This window comes from Carassius auratus, chromosome 40, assembly GCF_003368295.1.
Source record: "Carassius auratus strain Wakin chromosome 40, ASM336829v1, whole genome shotgun sequence".
NCBI classification, from domain to species: domain Eukaryota; kingdom Metazoa; phylum Chordata; class Actinopteri; order Cypriniformes; family Cyprinidae; genus Carassius; species Carassius auratus.
The window spans coordinates 4,302,221-4,314,598 of NC_039282.1; the positions used below are offsets into that span (position 1 = coordinate 4,302,221).

General features: G+C 38.1%; 3 protein-coding genes and 3 long non-coding RNA genes across 8 annotated transcripts; 2 read left to right on the forward strand and 4 right to left on the reverse strand.

Moving 5' to 3' along the window:
- Nucleotides 1–2: 2 nt before the first annotated feature.
- LOC113058312 (uncharacterized) lies at nt 3–4,017 on the forward strand. Its single transcript, XR_003277951.1, has 3 exons — nt 3–57; nt 3,518–3,648; nt 3,928–4,017. It is a non-coding gene; the product is annotated as an uncharacterized LOC113058312 (long non-coding RNA).
- On the reverse strand, nt 1,796–5,066 carry LOC113058309 (serine/threonine-protein kinase pim-2-like). 3 transcript variants are annotated; one of them, XM_026226086.1, is made up of 10 exons: nt 4,642–5,066; nt 4,281–4,343; nt 3,911–4,168; nt 3,533–3,697; nt 3,333–3,421; nt 3,192–3,242; nt 2,650–3,025; nt 2,370–2,546; nt 2,148–2,236; nt 1,798–2,030 (listed from the first exon to the last, which is right to left on the reverse strand). In XM_026226086.1, exons 1-10 carry the CDS (start codon nt 4,823–4,825, stop codon nt 2,019–2,021), a joined length of 1,464 nt encoding a protein of 487 aa, XP_026081871.1. In that variant the 5' UTR covers nt 4,826–5,066; the 3' UTR covers nt 1,798–2,018. The 3 variants fall into 3 exon arrangements, with proteins under 3 accessions (XP_026081869.1, XP_026081870.1, XP_026081871.1); XM_026226084.1 differs by having other exon boundaries at nt 1,796–2,236; XM_026226085.1 differs by having other exon boundaries at nt 1,797–2,236; nt 3,533–3,694.
- Nucleotides 4,658–12,295, forward strand: LOC113058316 (uncharacterized). The gene is made up of 3 exons (XR_003277955.1): nt 4,658–4,702; nt 8,302–8,765; nt 12,224–12,295. It is a non-coding gene; the product is annotated as an uncharacterized LOC113058316 (long non-coding RNA).
- On the reverse strand, nt 7,025–7,499 carry LOC113058314 (uncharacterized). The gene is made up of 3 exons (XR_003277953.1): nt 7,477–7,499; nt 7,258–7,346; nt 7,025–7,140 (listed from the first exon to the last, which is right to left on the reverse strand). It is a non-coding gene; the product is annotated as an uncharacterized LOC113058314 (long non-coding RNA).
- LOC113058311 (serine/threonine-protein kinase pim-2-like) lies at nt 7,499–8,232 on the reverse strand. Its single transcript, XM_026226089.1, has 2 exons — nt 7,757–8,232; nt 7,499–7,653 (listed from the first exon to the last, which is right to left on the reverse strand). The coding sequence occupies exons 1-2, from the start codon at nt 8,106–8,108 to the stop codon at nt 7,499–7,501; spliced, it is 507 nt and encodes a 168-aa protein (XP_026081874.1). The 5' UTR covers nt 8,109–8,232.
- On the reverse strand, nt 10,624–12,322 carry LOC113058310 (serine/threonine-protein kinase pim-2-like). Its single transcript, XM_026226088.1, has 7 exons — nt 12,239–12,322; nt 12,039–12,127; nt 11,898–11,948; nt 11,356–11,731; nt 11,076–11,252; nt 10,857–10,945; nt 10,624–10,739 (listed from the first exon to the last, which is right to left on the reverse strand). The coding sequence occupies exons 2-7, from the start codon at nt 12,099–12,101 to the stop codon at nt 10,728–10,730; spliced, it is 768 nt and encodes a 255-aa protein (XP_026081873.1). The 5' UTR covers nt 12,102–12,127; nt 12,239–12,322; the 3' UTR covers nt 10,624–10,727.
- Nucleotides 12,323–12,378: the final 56 nt, after the last annotated feature.

The window sequence follows — 12,378 nt, forward strand, 5'->3', positions numbered from 1 at the left end:
TGATCCAATGATGTTCAATGTTAACGACAATTTGTTGTATCCTGTACATCGCGGGTTGTAAGTATAGCAGTTTTATTTATCAATTTTATGACACCTTAAAGCATAAAGAAACAGAAGAAAACAGAAGGTCTCTTGTATTCTCATAAACAGTGGTAACCCAGGTTTAAATTGGGCTGGGGCCATCTGGGGTTTGATCACTGCACAGAGACTCCGAGCCTCTACATTAACGCTTCATTAAAGCCAGACAAGTAAAGTTTAGTTAAGCATGCTGAGGTAAAAAAATCTAAATGAAAAGTTGTATATTTAAAATACAGTTAGTTATGCAACATCACACAACGTTTTTACCATTAAGACTGTTTAACGGAACAATAAACAGTTAAATAAGCAATTACAATATTATTAGGTCACTTACATTTTAGGCGGAACAGCGCACCTCATGGATAACAGCCGATTCATTCCTGAATAATTCCCTGTTCTGAACGAATCGGTTGAGTCAATGATTCAGTAGCTCATGCGTAACCATCTGATGAATCAGCCGTTTGAACGAATCGCTTGAATGAACAACTCAGTGACTCACTCATAAAACGCTCACTGCTGGCACCTACTGGCGGTTTAATTTAGTTAAAAATTATCCTTTCCAACATAATTTCTTGTTTGTATATTCCAAAATAAATATTTGAAACAATGTCATAACATTATTCAATGCACTTGTATTTTTTTTCAGTGTAACTTATTTAATTTTATAACGTAGAGATTACAATAATCATATTAGTATAATTGAATTTATTGATTAAATGTAAGAGTTTGAAATGAAAGATGACATATTAATTAGGGTGGAGCGAAATGCCCTCCATAAAGGCAAAAAATGCCCTTGGATTAAATATAAAAAAAACATGCAGATTTATATGTCACAGCTGTTAGAAATCTGATAAGAATATTGCTTCAGAATAAATCATATTTCATAATCCGAATTGAGGCTAAAGCAAAAGGAGGCCCTACTGAGTATTGAGTACATTAAATTAGCATACCTTACAGAAAGCCATTGGTGGGGTTTTGTTAAATATGAGCCAAAATCATCACAATAAAAATAACCAAAGACTTAAACTACTTCAGTCTGTGTGCATCGAATTTATTTAATACACAAATGTAACTTTTTGAGTTGAATTACTGAAATAAATGAACTTTTCCACAACATTTTAATTTATTGAGATGCACCTGTATGCATTGGCCTCTCCAGACAATTTTAATTGGGGGGGCAATGGGGGTCCTGGTCATTTCAAGGGGGGTCTCATGAAACCAACAAAAATACAGTGGACATGGCTAATAACTGCATATTACTGCTACTAAACAACACAGAATATTATCTACTTTGTTTTTTATTAATTAATCAATTGCAGTTTGCAAACAATATGCTCAAACTAAAGCATTTATTCATTCAAATAATAATGACTAAGCATTCATTCATTAAATACCGTATTTTCCACACTATAAGGTGCACAGGATTATAGAGCGCATCTTCAATGAATGGCCTATTTTAGAATTGTTTTCATATATAGGATGCACCGGATCATAAGGAGCATAGAATAGAAGATACTGCACTCAAACGTTTGACTGGGTTTGCGTTATGCATCCACTAGATGGAGCTGTGCTAAAGGGAATGTCAACATTTTGACAGAGCGCCTTGATCCATATATAAGGCGCTCCGGATTATAAGGCCTACTGTCGATTTTTGAGAAAATTTAAAGATTTTAAGCACGCCTTATAGTGCGGAAAATATTGTAAGCATTCATTCATTAAGCATTAAATTAAAGTGTAATGCTGTTAACAAACTTCATAGTCACGGGAAGAAGGAGGCGGGAACCGGCGGACATTTAAATAAAGCTTTAATAATAAAATAATCACAATACAGCGCAACAGCCTCTCACAGACGACTGCCGGGCACAAACAAAACCAATAAACAAAATACAACACAAAACAACAGGGTGGCCATGACAGGAGTTGTTTTCTGAGGTTGTGTTTTACGCTGTGACCTGAAATAAAAGATAAATTGGCATTATTTGTCTAAATACTTTTACTTATCTTAAGTTCATGGCGACTGATGATCAAACTAAACCAACAAAAAGCTTAACTAGTCTTAGACGCCGTACCTTAAACCAGTCGTGGAGATGCATCTTGTCCAGACTGAGTCTCTTCTGTGGATCAGGCTGCAGACAATCACAAATCATCTGGCAGCATTCTGTGAAGAGTAGAAAAAAAAAAAGAATATATTTTATATATTATATTATAAACATATACTTTACACCTGCTCTCTTTGAAGCTATTGGTCCTTTTTGTATGATCTGGAGTTCATTGTTTGATGAAGATCTCACCTTTTGACAAGCCAGGTCTGGTCCAGAGGTTCACAGTGATCTTGTGTCGATCGATGGATGTAGGGCAATCCCCGCACAGCATTTCAAACAAGATGAACCCTAGTGTCCACACTGTGGTTGGCTTTGCTTTGTACCTGCCCTTCAAGTTGAACTCAGGTGGACAGTACTCTTTCGTGCCTGCATGAAAGATGTCTGATGTTTAATCAATTATCGCAGCATGTTGAGTGCATATAAGATGTGTATCTGTGAGATAATTAATAAAGCGCTTCATAACACATACCACAAAAGGATTTGAAGGCAGATCTCTTCATGACTGCACCGCAGCCGAAGTCAATTAATTTGACCTCCATGGTGTCCTGGTTCACCAAGATGTTCTCCAGTTTTATATCACGATGGAAGACGCCACGATCACAGCAAGTTTTAGCCGCATCAATGATCTGCCGCATAATATTTCTAGCAATCCCCTCGTCAAGCTTTTCTTCATCATCCACAAAAGTAAACAAATCCACGCAAGGCACTGGTCGCTCCATGACTATCACGTAGTGATCTGTGTCATCCTCCCAGTCAAGCAGCTTAATGATCTGGGAAACGCTGGGGCCATTGTTGGCCATGAGCATCAGGCCAATCTCCATTGGCAGACGTTTGGGATGACCACGCTAACAGAAAGAAAACATGATGCTTAGATGGAGGTGGTTTCCCAAATTATTCACAAATAATTTCTAGTAAAGCTCAACTGTAGACTGTGGTTAAAATGAATATAGGGTGTGATCAACTGAAAAGAGTGAAAAAGAGACAATGAAACAGAGAGTGCAGTCTACTCACCACTCTGATGTATGACATGTCTGGCGACTTCTCTGAACATTTCACAGCCACCTAATCAACAAAACAAAGAACGAATAATTAGCACGCGCAGATAGTTGATACCCCTCTAGTCATAAATCCTAAACAGATCAAATTGTGTACCTTAAGTCCATCCTCGCAGCGAGTCCCTTCATAAACTCTGCCACATCCTCCTTCACCAAGCATGCGGCCGATTTTATATTGCTTGTGGCCTGTTATCACACAAACAATTGTGATGAGTATGAAATGCAATTTTATATTATACTGTTTATATAATGGTTTCTAATAACATTTTCTAATTCTCCCAGATTTCTTCTTCTTACCCTTGTCCAGGATGTCCTGCACGAGCTGTTCCTCAGTAGAGAGGACTTCCTCTCTCCCTGCCTCCGTTCTCCCTCCATCGTTCTCACCAGCACTAACAGGCGTCTCTTCAGACCTGGTGGGGGAGTCTTTGGGTTGTACGCTGTGCTCGTGTACACTTTGGTCTACTAACAGATTTAGCACAAGTTTTGAATTAATATCCTAAAAAAAAGAGTAAAGTTTAAGAAAATGTTACTGTCACTCAAAAATGTTTGGTGTGATAATGTTAGCAGTGTTTTTCTTTTCCTTAATGGAAAGGAAGAGTAAGAGAAGTTTCTGTAATTGAAGAATCAGTCATTTATCAATATTTGCATCATCATGACATGTTTTTGTGATTGTACCATCGCTATCTCTCCAGTGCGTTCCCGCCTCTGTCCAGTATTTCTCTTCCACTTCGGCCAGATCATATGTTCCAGCTCCACTGCAAGGAAAGTGAAGAGCAGGCCACTTCCAGAAGCTCTTCTTCTTCTTCTTCTTCTCTTCTCTCCCTTCCTCCTCTCTTCCTCCATCAATCTCAGCAGCACTAACAGACAGATGAGGATGACGGCTCTCTGATGTGATGGGGCCGTCTTTGGGATGTACACAGCGTTCACTCTGGTCTATTAACAGACAAACAATTGAGGTAAATATGAAATACAATTTTACATGTAAATTTGAATCTGTGCTAGTATTTATATCATGTCCTAATTCTCATATATGTTTTAATCTTACTCTTGTCCAGGACGCTGTGTTTCTGCTGTTCCTCAGCAGCAAGGAGGTCTTCAGGAGCTGGATCTATATCAATTAAATAAATTAAAAAGAGTGAAATTTTATACACTGAAATTATTCTGTTCTTGATTTAGGAGTAGGTCTGAATTGAATTTATATCCTACAATTTAAACTCTTAAAATAATAATAATAATAATAATATGTTTCCTGTTACTCTAAAATGTTTGGTGTGATAATTACAGCAGTGTTTTGGGAGAGTGATAATTTTTATAATTATTTTATTTTATAATAATGATAAGGGGGAATAACATAAATTCCTGTGACTGAATATTTAGTGATTGATCAGTGTTTGATGTGAGTGTACCATCGCTATCTCTCCACTGTGTTTCCGCCTCTGTCCCGTATTTCTCCTCGGCTTTGGCCAGGTCATATGTTCCCTTTCTACGGGAAGGAAAGTGAAGAGCGGCCCACTTCCAGAAGCTCTTCATCGTTCTCCCTCCATCGGTATCAAGAGCACCAACCGGCGCCGGTTGACGGTTCTCCGTCATGATGGGGGAGTCTTTGGGTTATACACACAGGGTTCTCCTACACACTCCAAACCAGTCGCTTTTTTTAGTCTTGAAAGCAGTCCCACGATAACACCGTTTGTCAGTCGCTAACAGTCGCTACCAAATACGTTACTCCCAAGACTTCAAAGCACCAAATGAGCAAGTGATTTTCATGCCTTTATATACCTTCATGGCCGAATTGTGACGTCATAAATTCCCGCGCGTAATGGAATACAAAAAAAAAAAAAAAAAGAAAATACGTCATCTGGTCCTTTCAAACGATAACATCCAATGATGTTCAATGTTAACGACAATTTGTTGTATCGTGTACATCGCGGGTTGTAAGTATAGCAGTTTTATCAATTTTATGACACCTTAAAGCGATAAAGAAACAGAAGAAAACAGAAGGTCTCTTGTATTCTCATAAAGAGTGGTAACCCAGGTTTAAATTGGGCTGGGGCCGTCTGGGGTTTTTATCATTGCACAGAGACTCCGAGCCTCGACATTAACGCTTCATTAAAGCGAGACAAGTAAAGTTAAGTTAAGCATGCTGAGGTAAAAAAAAATCTAAATGAAAAGTTTTATATTTAAAATACAGTTAGTTATGCAACATCACACAACGTTTTTACCATTAAGACTGTTTTACGGAACAATAAACAGTTAAATAAGCAATTACAATATTATTAGGTCACTTACATTTTAGGCGGAACCCAGCGCACCTCACGGATAAGAGCCGATTCATTCCTGAATAATTCCCTGTTCTGAACGAATCGGTTGAGTCAATGATTCAGTAGCTCATGCATAAACATCTGATGAATCAGCCGTTTGAACGAATCGCTTGAATGAACAACTCAGTGACTCACTCATAAAACGCTCACTGCTGGCACCTACTGGCGGTTTAATTTAGTTAAAAAGTATCCTTTCCAACATAATTTCTTGTTTGTATATTCCAAAAAAAATATTTTAAACAATGTCATAACATTATTCAATGCACTTGTATTTTTTTTCAGTGTAACTTATTTAATTTGATAACGTAGAGATTACAATAATCATATTAGTATAATTGAATTTATTGATTAAATGTAAGAATTTGAAATGAAAGATGACATATTAATTATGGTGGAGCGAAATGCCCTCCATAAAGGCAAAAAATGCCCTTGGATTAAATATAAAAAAACATGCAGATTTATATGTCACAGCTGTTAGAAATCTGATAAGAATATTGCTTCAGAATAAATCATATTTCATAATCCGAATTGAGGCTAAAGCAAAAGGAGACCCTACCGAGTATTGAGCACATTAAATTAGCATACCTTACAGAAAGCCATTGGTGGGGTTTTGTTAAATATTAGCCAAAATCATCACAATAAAAATAACCAAAGACTTAAACTACTTCAGTCTGTGTGCATTGAATTTATTTAATACACAAATGTAACTTTTTGAGTTGAATTACTGAAATAAATGAACTTTTCCACAACATTTTAATTTATTGAGATGTACTTGTATGCATTGGCCTCTCCAGACAATTTTGATTGGGGGGGCAATGGGGGTCCTGGTCATTTCAAGGGGGGTCTCATGAAACCAACAAAAATACAGTGGACATGGCTAATAACTGCATATTACTGCTACTAAACAACACAGAATATCATCTACTTTGTTTTTTATTAATTAATCAATTGCAGTTTGCAAACAATATGCTCAAACTAAAGCATTTATTCATTCAAATAATAATGACTAAGCATTCATTCATTAAATACCGTATTTTCCACACTATAAGGCGCACCGGATTATAGAGCGCATCTTCAATGAATGGCCTATTTTAGAATTGTTTTCATATATAGGATGCACCGGATCATAAGGAGCATAGAATAGAAGATACTGCACTCAAACGTTTGACTGGGTTTGCGTTATTCATCCACTAGATGGAGCTGTGCTAAAGGGAATGTCAACATTTTGACAGAGCGCCTTGATCCATATATAAGGCGCTCCGGATTATAAGGCCTACTGTCGATTTTTGAGAAAATTTAAGGATTTTAAGGGCGCCTTATAGTGCGGAAAATATGGTAAGCATTAATTCATTAAGCATTAAATTAAAGTGTAATGCTGTTAACAACCTTCATAGTCACGGGAAGAAGGAGGCGGGAACCGGCGGACATTTAAATAAAGCTTTAATAATAAAATAAACACAATACAGCGCAACAGCCTCTCACAGACGACTGCCGTGCACAAACAAAACCAATAAACAAAATACAACACAAAACAACAGGGTGGCCATGACAGGAGTTGTTTTCTGAGGTTGTGTTTTACGCTGTGACCTGAAACAAAAGATAAATCGGCATTATTTGTCTAAATACTTTTACTTATCTTAAGTTCATGGCGACTGATGATCAAACTAAACCAACAAAAAGCTTAACTAGTCTTAGACGCCGTACCTTAAACCAGTCGTGGAGATGCATCTTGTCCAGACTGAGTCTCTTCTGTGGATCAGGCTGCAGACAATCACAAATCATCTGGCAGCATTCTGTGAAGAGTAGAAAAAAAAGAATATATTTTATATATTATATTATAAACATATACTTTACACCTGCTCTCTTTGAAGCTATTGGTCCTTTTTGTATGATCTGGAGTTCATTGTTTGATGAAGAGCTCACCTTTTGACAAGCCAGGTCTGGTCTAGAGGTTCACAGTGATCTTGTGTCGATCGATGGATGTAGGGCAATCCCCGCACAGCATTTCAAACAAGATGAACCCTAGTGTCCACACTGTGGTTGGCTTTGCTTTGTACCTGCCCTTCAAGTTGAACTCAGGTGGACAGTACTCTTTCGTGCCTGCAGGAAAGATGTCTGATGTTTAATCAATTATCGCAGCATGTTGAGTGCATATAAGATGTGTATCTGTGAGATAATTAATAAAGCGCTTCATAACACATACCACAAAAGGATTTGAAGGCAGATCTCTTCATGACTGCACCGCAGCCGAAGTCAATTAATTTGACCTCCATGGTGTCCTGGTTCACCAAGATGTTCTCCAGTTTTATATCACGATGGAAGACGCCACGATCACAGCAAGTTTTAGCCGCATCAATGATCTGCCGCATAATATTTCTAGCAATCCCCTCGTCAAGCTTTTCTTCATCATCCACAAAAGTAAACAAATCCACGCAAGGCACTGGTCGCTCCATGACTATCACGTAGTGATCTGTGTCATCCTCCCAGTCAAGCAGCTTAATGATCTGGGAAACGCTGGGGCCATTGTTGGCCATGAGCATCAGGCCAATCTCCATTGGCAGACGTTTGGGATGACCACGCTAACAGAAAGAAAACATGATGCTTAGATGGAGGTGGTTTCCCAAATTATTCACAAATAATTTCTAGTAAAGCTCAACTGTAGACTGTGGTTAAAATGAATATAGGGTGTGATCAACTGAAAAGAGTGAAAAAGAGACAATGAAACAGAGAGTGCAATCTACTCACCAGGTCATATGTTCCCTTTCTACGGGAAGGAAAGTGAAGAGCGGCCCACTTCCAGAAGCTCTTCATCGTTCTCCCTCCATCGGTATCAAGAGCACCAACCGGCGCCGGTTGACGGTTCTCCGTCATGATGGGGGAGTCTTTGGGTTGTACACACAGGGTTCTCCTACACACTCCAAACCAGTCGCTTTTTTTAGTCTTGAAAGCAGTCCCACGATAACACCGTTTGTCAGTCGCTAACAGTCGCTACCAAATACGTTACTCCCAAGACTTCAAAGCACCAAATGAGCAAGTGATTTTCATGCCTTTATATACCTTCATGGCCGAATTGTGACGTCATAAATTCCCGCGCGTAATGGAATACAAAAAAGAAAAAAAAAAGAAAATACGTCATCTGGTCCTTTCAAACGATAACATCCAATGATGTTCAATGTTAACGACAATTTGTTGTATCGTGTACATCGCGGGTTGTAAGTATAGCAGTTTTATCAATTTTATGACACCTTAAAGCGATAAAGAAACAGAAGAAAACAGAAGGTCTCTTGTATTCTCATAAAGAGTGGTAACCCAGGTTTAAATTGGGCTGGGGCCGTCTGGGGTTTTTATCATTGCACAGAGACTCCGAGCCTCGACATTAACGCTTCATTAAAGCGAGACAAGTAAAGTTAAGTTAAGCATGCTGAGGTAAAAAAAAATCTAAATGAAAAGTTTTATATTTAAAATACAGTTAGTTATGCAACATCACACAACGTTTTTACCATTAAGACTGTTTTACGGAACAATAAACAGTTAAATAAGCAATTACAATATTATTAGGTCACTTACATTTTAGGCGGAACCCAGCGCACCTCACGGATAAGAGCCGATTCATTCCTGAATAATTCCCTGTTCTGAACGAATCGGTTGAGTCAATGATTCAGTAGCTCATGCATAAACATCTGATGAATCAGCCGTTTGAACGAATCGCTTGAATGAACAACTCAGTGACTCACTCATAAAACGCTCACTGCTGGCACCTACTGGCGGTTTAATTTAGTTAAAAAGTATCCTTTCCAACATAATTTCTTGTTTGTATATTCCAAAAAAAATATTTTAAACAATGTCATAACATTATTCAATGCACTTGTATTTTTTTTCAGTGTAACTTATTTAATTTGATAACGTAGAGATTACAATAATCATATTAGTATAATTGAATTTATTGATTAAATGTAAGAATTTGAAATGAAAGATGACATATTAATTATGGTGGAGCGAAATGCCCTCCATAAAGGCAAAAAATGCCCTTGGATTAAATATAAAAAAACATGCAGATTTATATGTCACAGCTGTTAGAAATCTGATAAGAATATTGCTTCAGAATAAATCATATTTCATAATCCGAATTGAGGCTAAAGCAAAAGGAGACCCTACCGAGTATTGAGCACATTAAATTAGCATACCTTACAGAAAGCCATTGGTGGGGTTTTGTTAAATATTAGCCAAAATCATCACAATAAAAATAACCAAAGACTTAAACTACTTCAGTCTGTGTGCATTGAATTTATTTAATACACAAATGTAACTTTTTGAGTTGAATTACTGAAATAAATGAACTTTTCCACAACATTTTAATTTATTGAGATGTACTTGTATGCATTGGCCTCTCCAGACAATTTTGATTGGGGGGGCAATGGGGGTCCTGGTCATTTCAAGGGGGGTCTCATGAAACCAACAAAAATACAGTGGACATGGCTAATAACTGCATATTACTGCTACTAAACAACACAGAATATCATCTACTTTGTTTTTTATTAATTAATCAATTGCAGTTTGCAAACAATATGCTCAAACTAAAGCATTTATTCATTCAAATAATAATGACTAAGCATTCATTCATTAAATACCGTATTTTCCACACTATAAGGCGCACCGGATTATAGAGTGCATCTTCAATGAATGGCCTATTTTAGAATTGTTTTCATATATAGGATGCACCGGATCATAAGGAGCATAGAATAGAAGATACTGCACTCAAACGTTTGACTGGGTTTGCGTTATGCATCCACTAGATGGAGCTGTGCTAAAGGGAATGTCAACATTTTGACAGAGCGCCTTGATCCATATATAAGGCGCTCCGGATTATAAGGCCTACTGTCGATTTTTGAGAAAATTTAAGGATTTTAAGGGCGCCTTATAGTGCGGAAAATATGGTAAGCATTAATTCATTAAGCATTAAATTAAAGTGTAATGCTGTTAACAACCTTCATAGTCACGGGAAGAAGGAGGCGGGAACCGGCGGACATTTAAATAAAGCTTTAATAATAAAATAAACACAATACAGCGCAACAGCCTCTCACAGACGACTGCCGTGCACAAACAAAACCAATAAACAAAATACAACACAAAACAACAGGGTGGCCATGACAGGAGTTGTTTTCTGAGGTTGTGTTTTACTCTGTGACCTGAAACAAAAGATAAATCGGCATTATTTGTCTAAATACTTTTACTTATCTTAAGTTCATGGCGACTGATGATCAAACTAAACCAACAAAAAGCTTAACTAGTCTTAGACGCCGTACCTTAAACCAGTCGTGGAGATGCATCTTGTCCAGACTGAGTCTCTTCTGTGGATCAGGCTGCAGACAATCACAAATCATCTGGCAGCATTCTGTGAAGAGAAGAAAAAAAAGAATATATTTTATATATTATATTATAAACGTATACTTTACACCTGCTCTCTTTGAAGCTATTGGTCCTTTTTGTATGATCTGGAGTTCATTGTTTGATGAAGAGCTCACCTTTTGACAAGCCAGGTCTGGTCCAGAGGTTCACAGTGATCTTGTGTCGATCGATGGATGTAGGGCAATCCCCGCACAGCATTTCAAACAAGATGAACCCTAGTGTCCACACTGTGGTTGGCTTTGCTTTGTACCTGCCCTTCAAGTTGAACTCAGGTGGACAGTACTCTTTCGTGCCTGCATGAAAGATGTCTGATGTTTAATCAATTATCGCAGCATGTTGAGTGCATATAAGATGTGTATCTGTGAGATAATTAATAAAGCGCTTCATAACACATACCACAAAAGGATTTGAAGGCAGATCTCTTCATGACTGCACCGCAGCCGAAGTCAATTAATTTGACCTCCATGGTGTCCTGGTTCACCAAGATGTTCTCCAGTTTTATATCACGATGGAAGACGCCACGATCACAGCAAGTTTTAGCCGCATCAATAATCTGCCGCATAATATTTCTAGCAATTCCCTCGTCAAGCTTTTCTTCATCATCCACAAAAGTAAACAAATCCACGCAAGGCACTGGTCGCTCCATGACTATCACGTAGTGATCTGTGTCATCCTCCCAGTCAAGCAGCTTAATGATCTGGGAAACGCTGGGGCCATTGTTGGCCATGAGCATCAGGCCAATCTCCATTGGCAGACGTTTGGGATGACCACGCTAACAGAAAGAAAACATGATGCTTAGATGGAGGTGGTTTCCCAAATTATTCACAAATAATTTCTAGTAAAGCTCAACTGTAGACTGTGGTTAAAATTAATATAGGGTGTGATCAACTGAAAAGAGTGAAAAAGAGACAATGAAACAGAGAGTGCAGTCTACTCACCACTCTGATGTATGACATGTCTGGCGACTTCTCTGAACATTTCACAGCCACCTAATCAACAAAACAAAGAACGAATAATTAGCACGCGCAGATAGTTGATATCCCTCTAGTCATAAATCCTAAACAGATCAAATTGTGTACCTTAAGTCCATCCTCGCAGCGAGTCCCTTCATAAACTCTGCCACATCCTCCTTCACCAAGCATGCGGCCGATTTTATATTGCTTGTGGCCTGTTATCACACAAACAATTGTGATGAGTATGAAATGCAATTTTATATTATACTGTCTATATAATGGTTTCTAATAACATTTTCTAATTCTCCCAGATTTCTTCTTCTTACCCTTGTCCAGGATGTCCTGCACGAGCTGTTCCTCAGTAGAGAGGACTTCCTCTCTCCCTGCATCCGTTCTCCCTCCATCGTTCTCATCAGCACTAACAGGCGTCTCTTCAGACCTGGTGGGGGAGTCTTTGGGTTGTACG

Coding starts and splice junctions, on each gene's coding strand:
- LOC113058309 (XM_026226084.1), bottom strand. CDS start 4,825: ATGACGGAGAACCGTCAACCGGCGCCGGTTGGTGCTCTTGATACCGAT. Junction 3,422..3,532: donor GCAGGACATCCTGGACAAGG/GTAAGAAGAAGA, acceptor GTGTGATAACAG/GCCACAAGCAATATAAAATC. Junction 3,026..3,191: donor ACATGTCATACATCAGAGTG/GTGAGTAGACTG, acceptor TCTTTCTGTTAG/CGTGGTCATCCCAAACGTCT.
- LOC113058311 (XM_026226089.1), bottom strand. CDS start 8,108: ATGGAGATTGGCCTGATGCTCATGGCCAACAATGGCCCCAGCGTTTCC. Junction 7,654..7,756: donor TGCCTTCAAATCCTTTTGTG/GTATGTGTTATG, acceptor TCTTTCCTGCAG/GCACGAAAGAGTACTGTCCA.
- LOC113058310 (XM_026226088.1), bottom strand. CDS start 12,101: ATGCTTGGTGAAGGAGGATGTGGCAGAGTTTATGAAGGGACTCGCTGC. Junction 11,253..11,355: donor TGCCTTCAAATCCTTTTGTG/GTATGTGTTATG, acceptor TCTTTCATGCAG/GCACGAAAGAGTACTGTCCA. Junction 10,946..11,075: donor CAGACCTGGCTTGTCAAAAG/GTGAGCTCTTCA, acceptor TTCTCTTCACAG/AATGCTGCCAGATGATTTGT.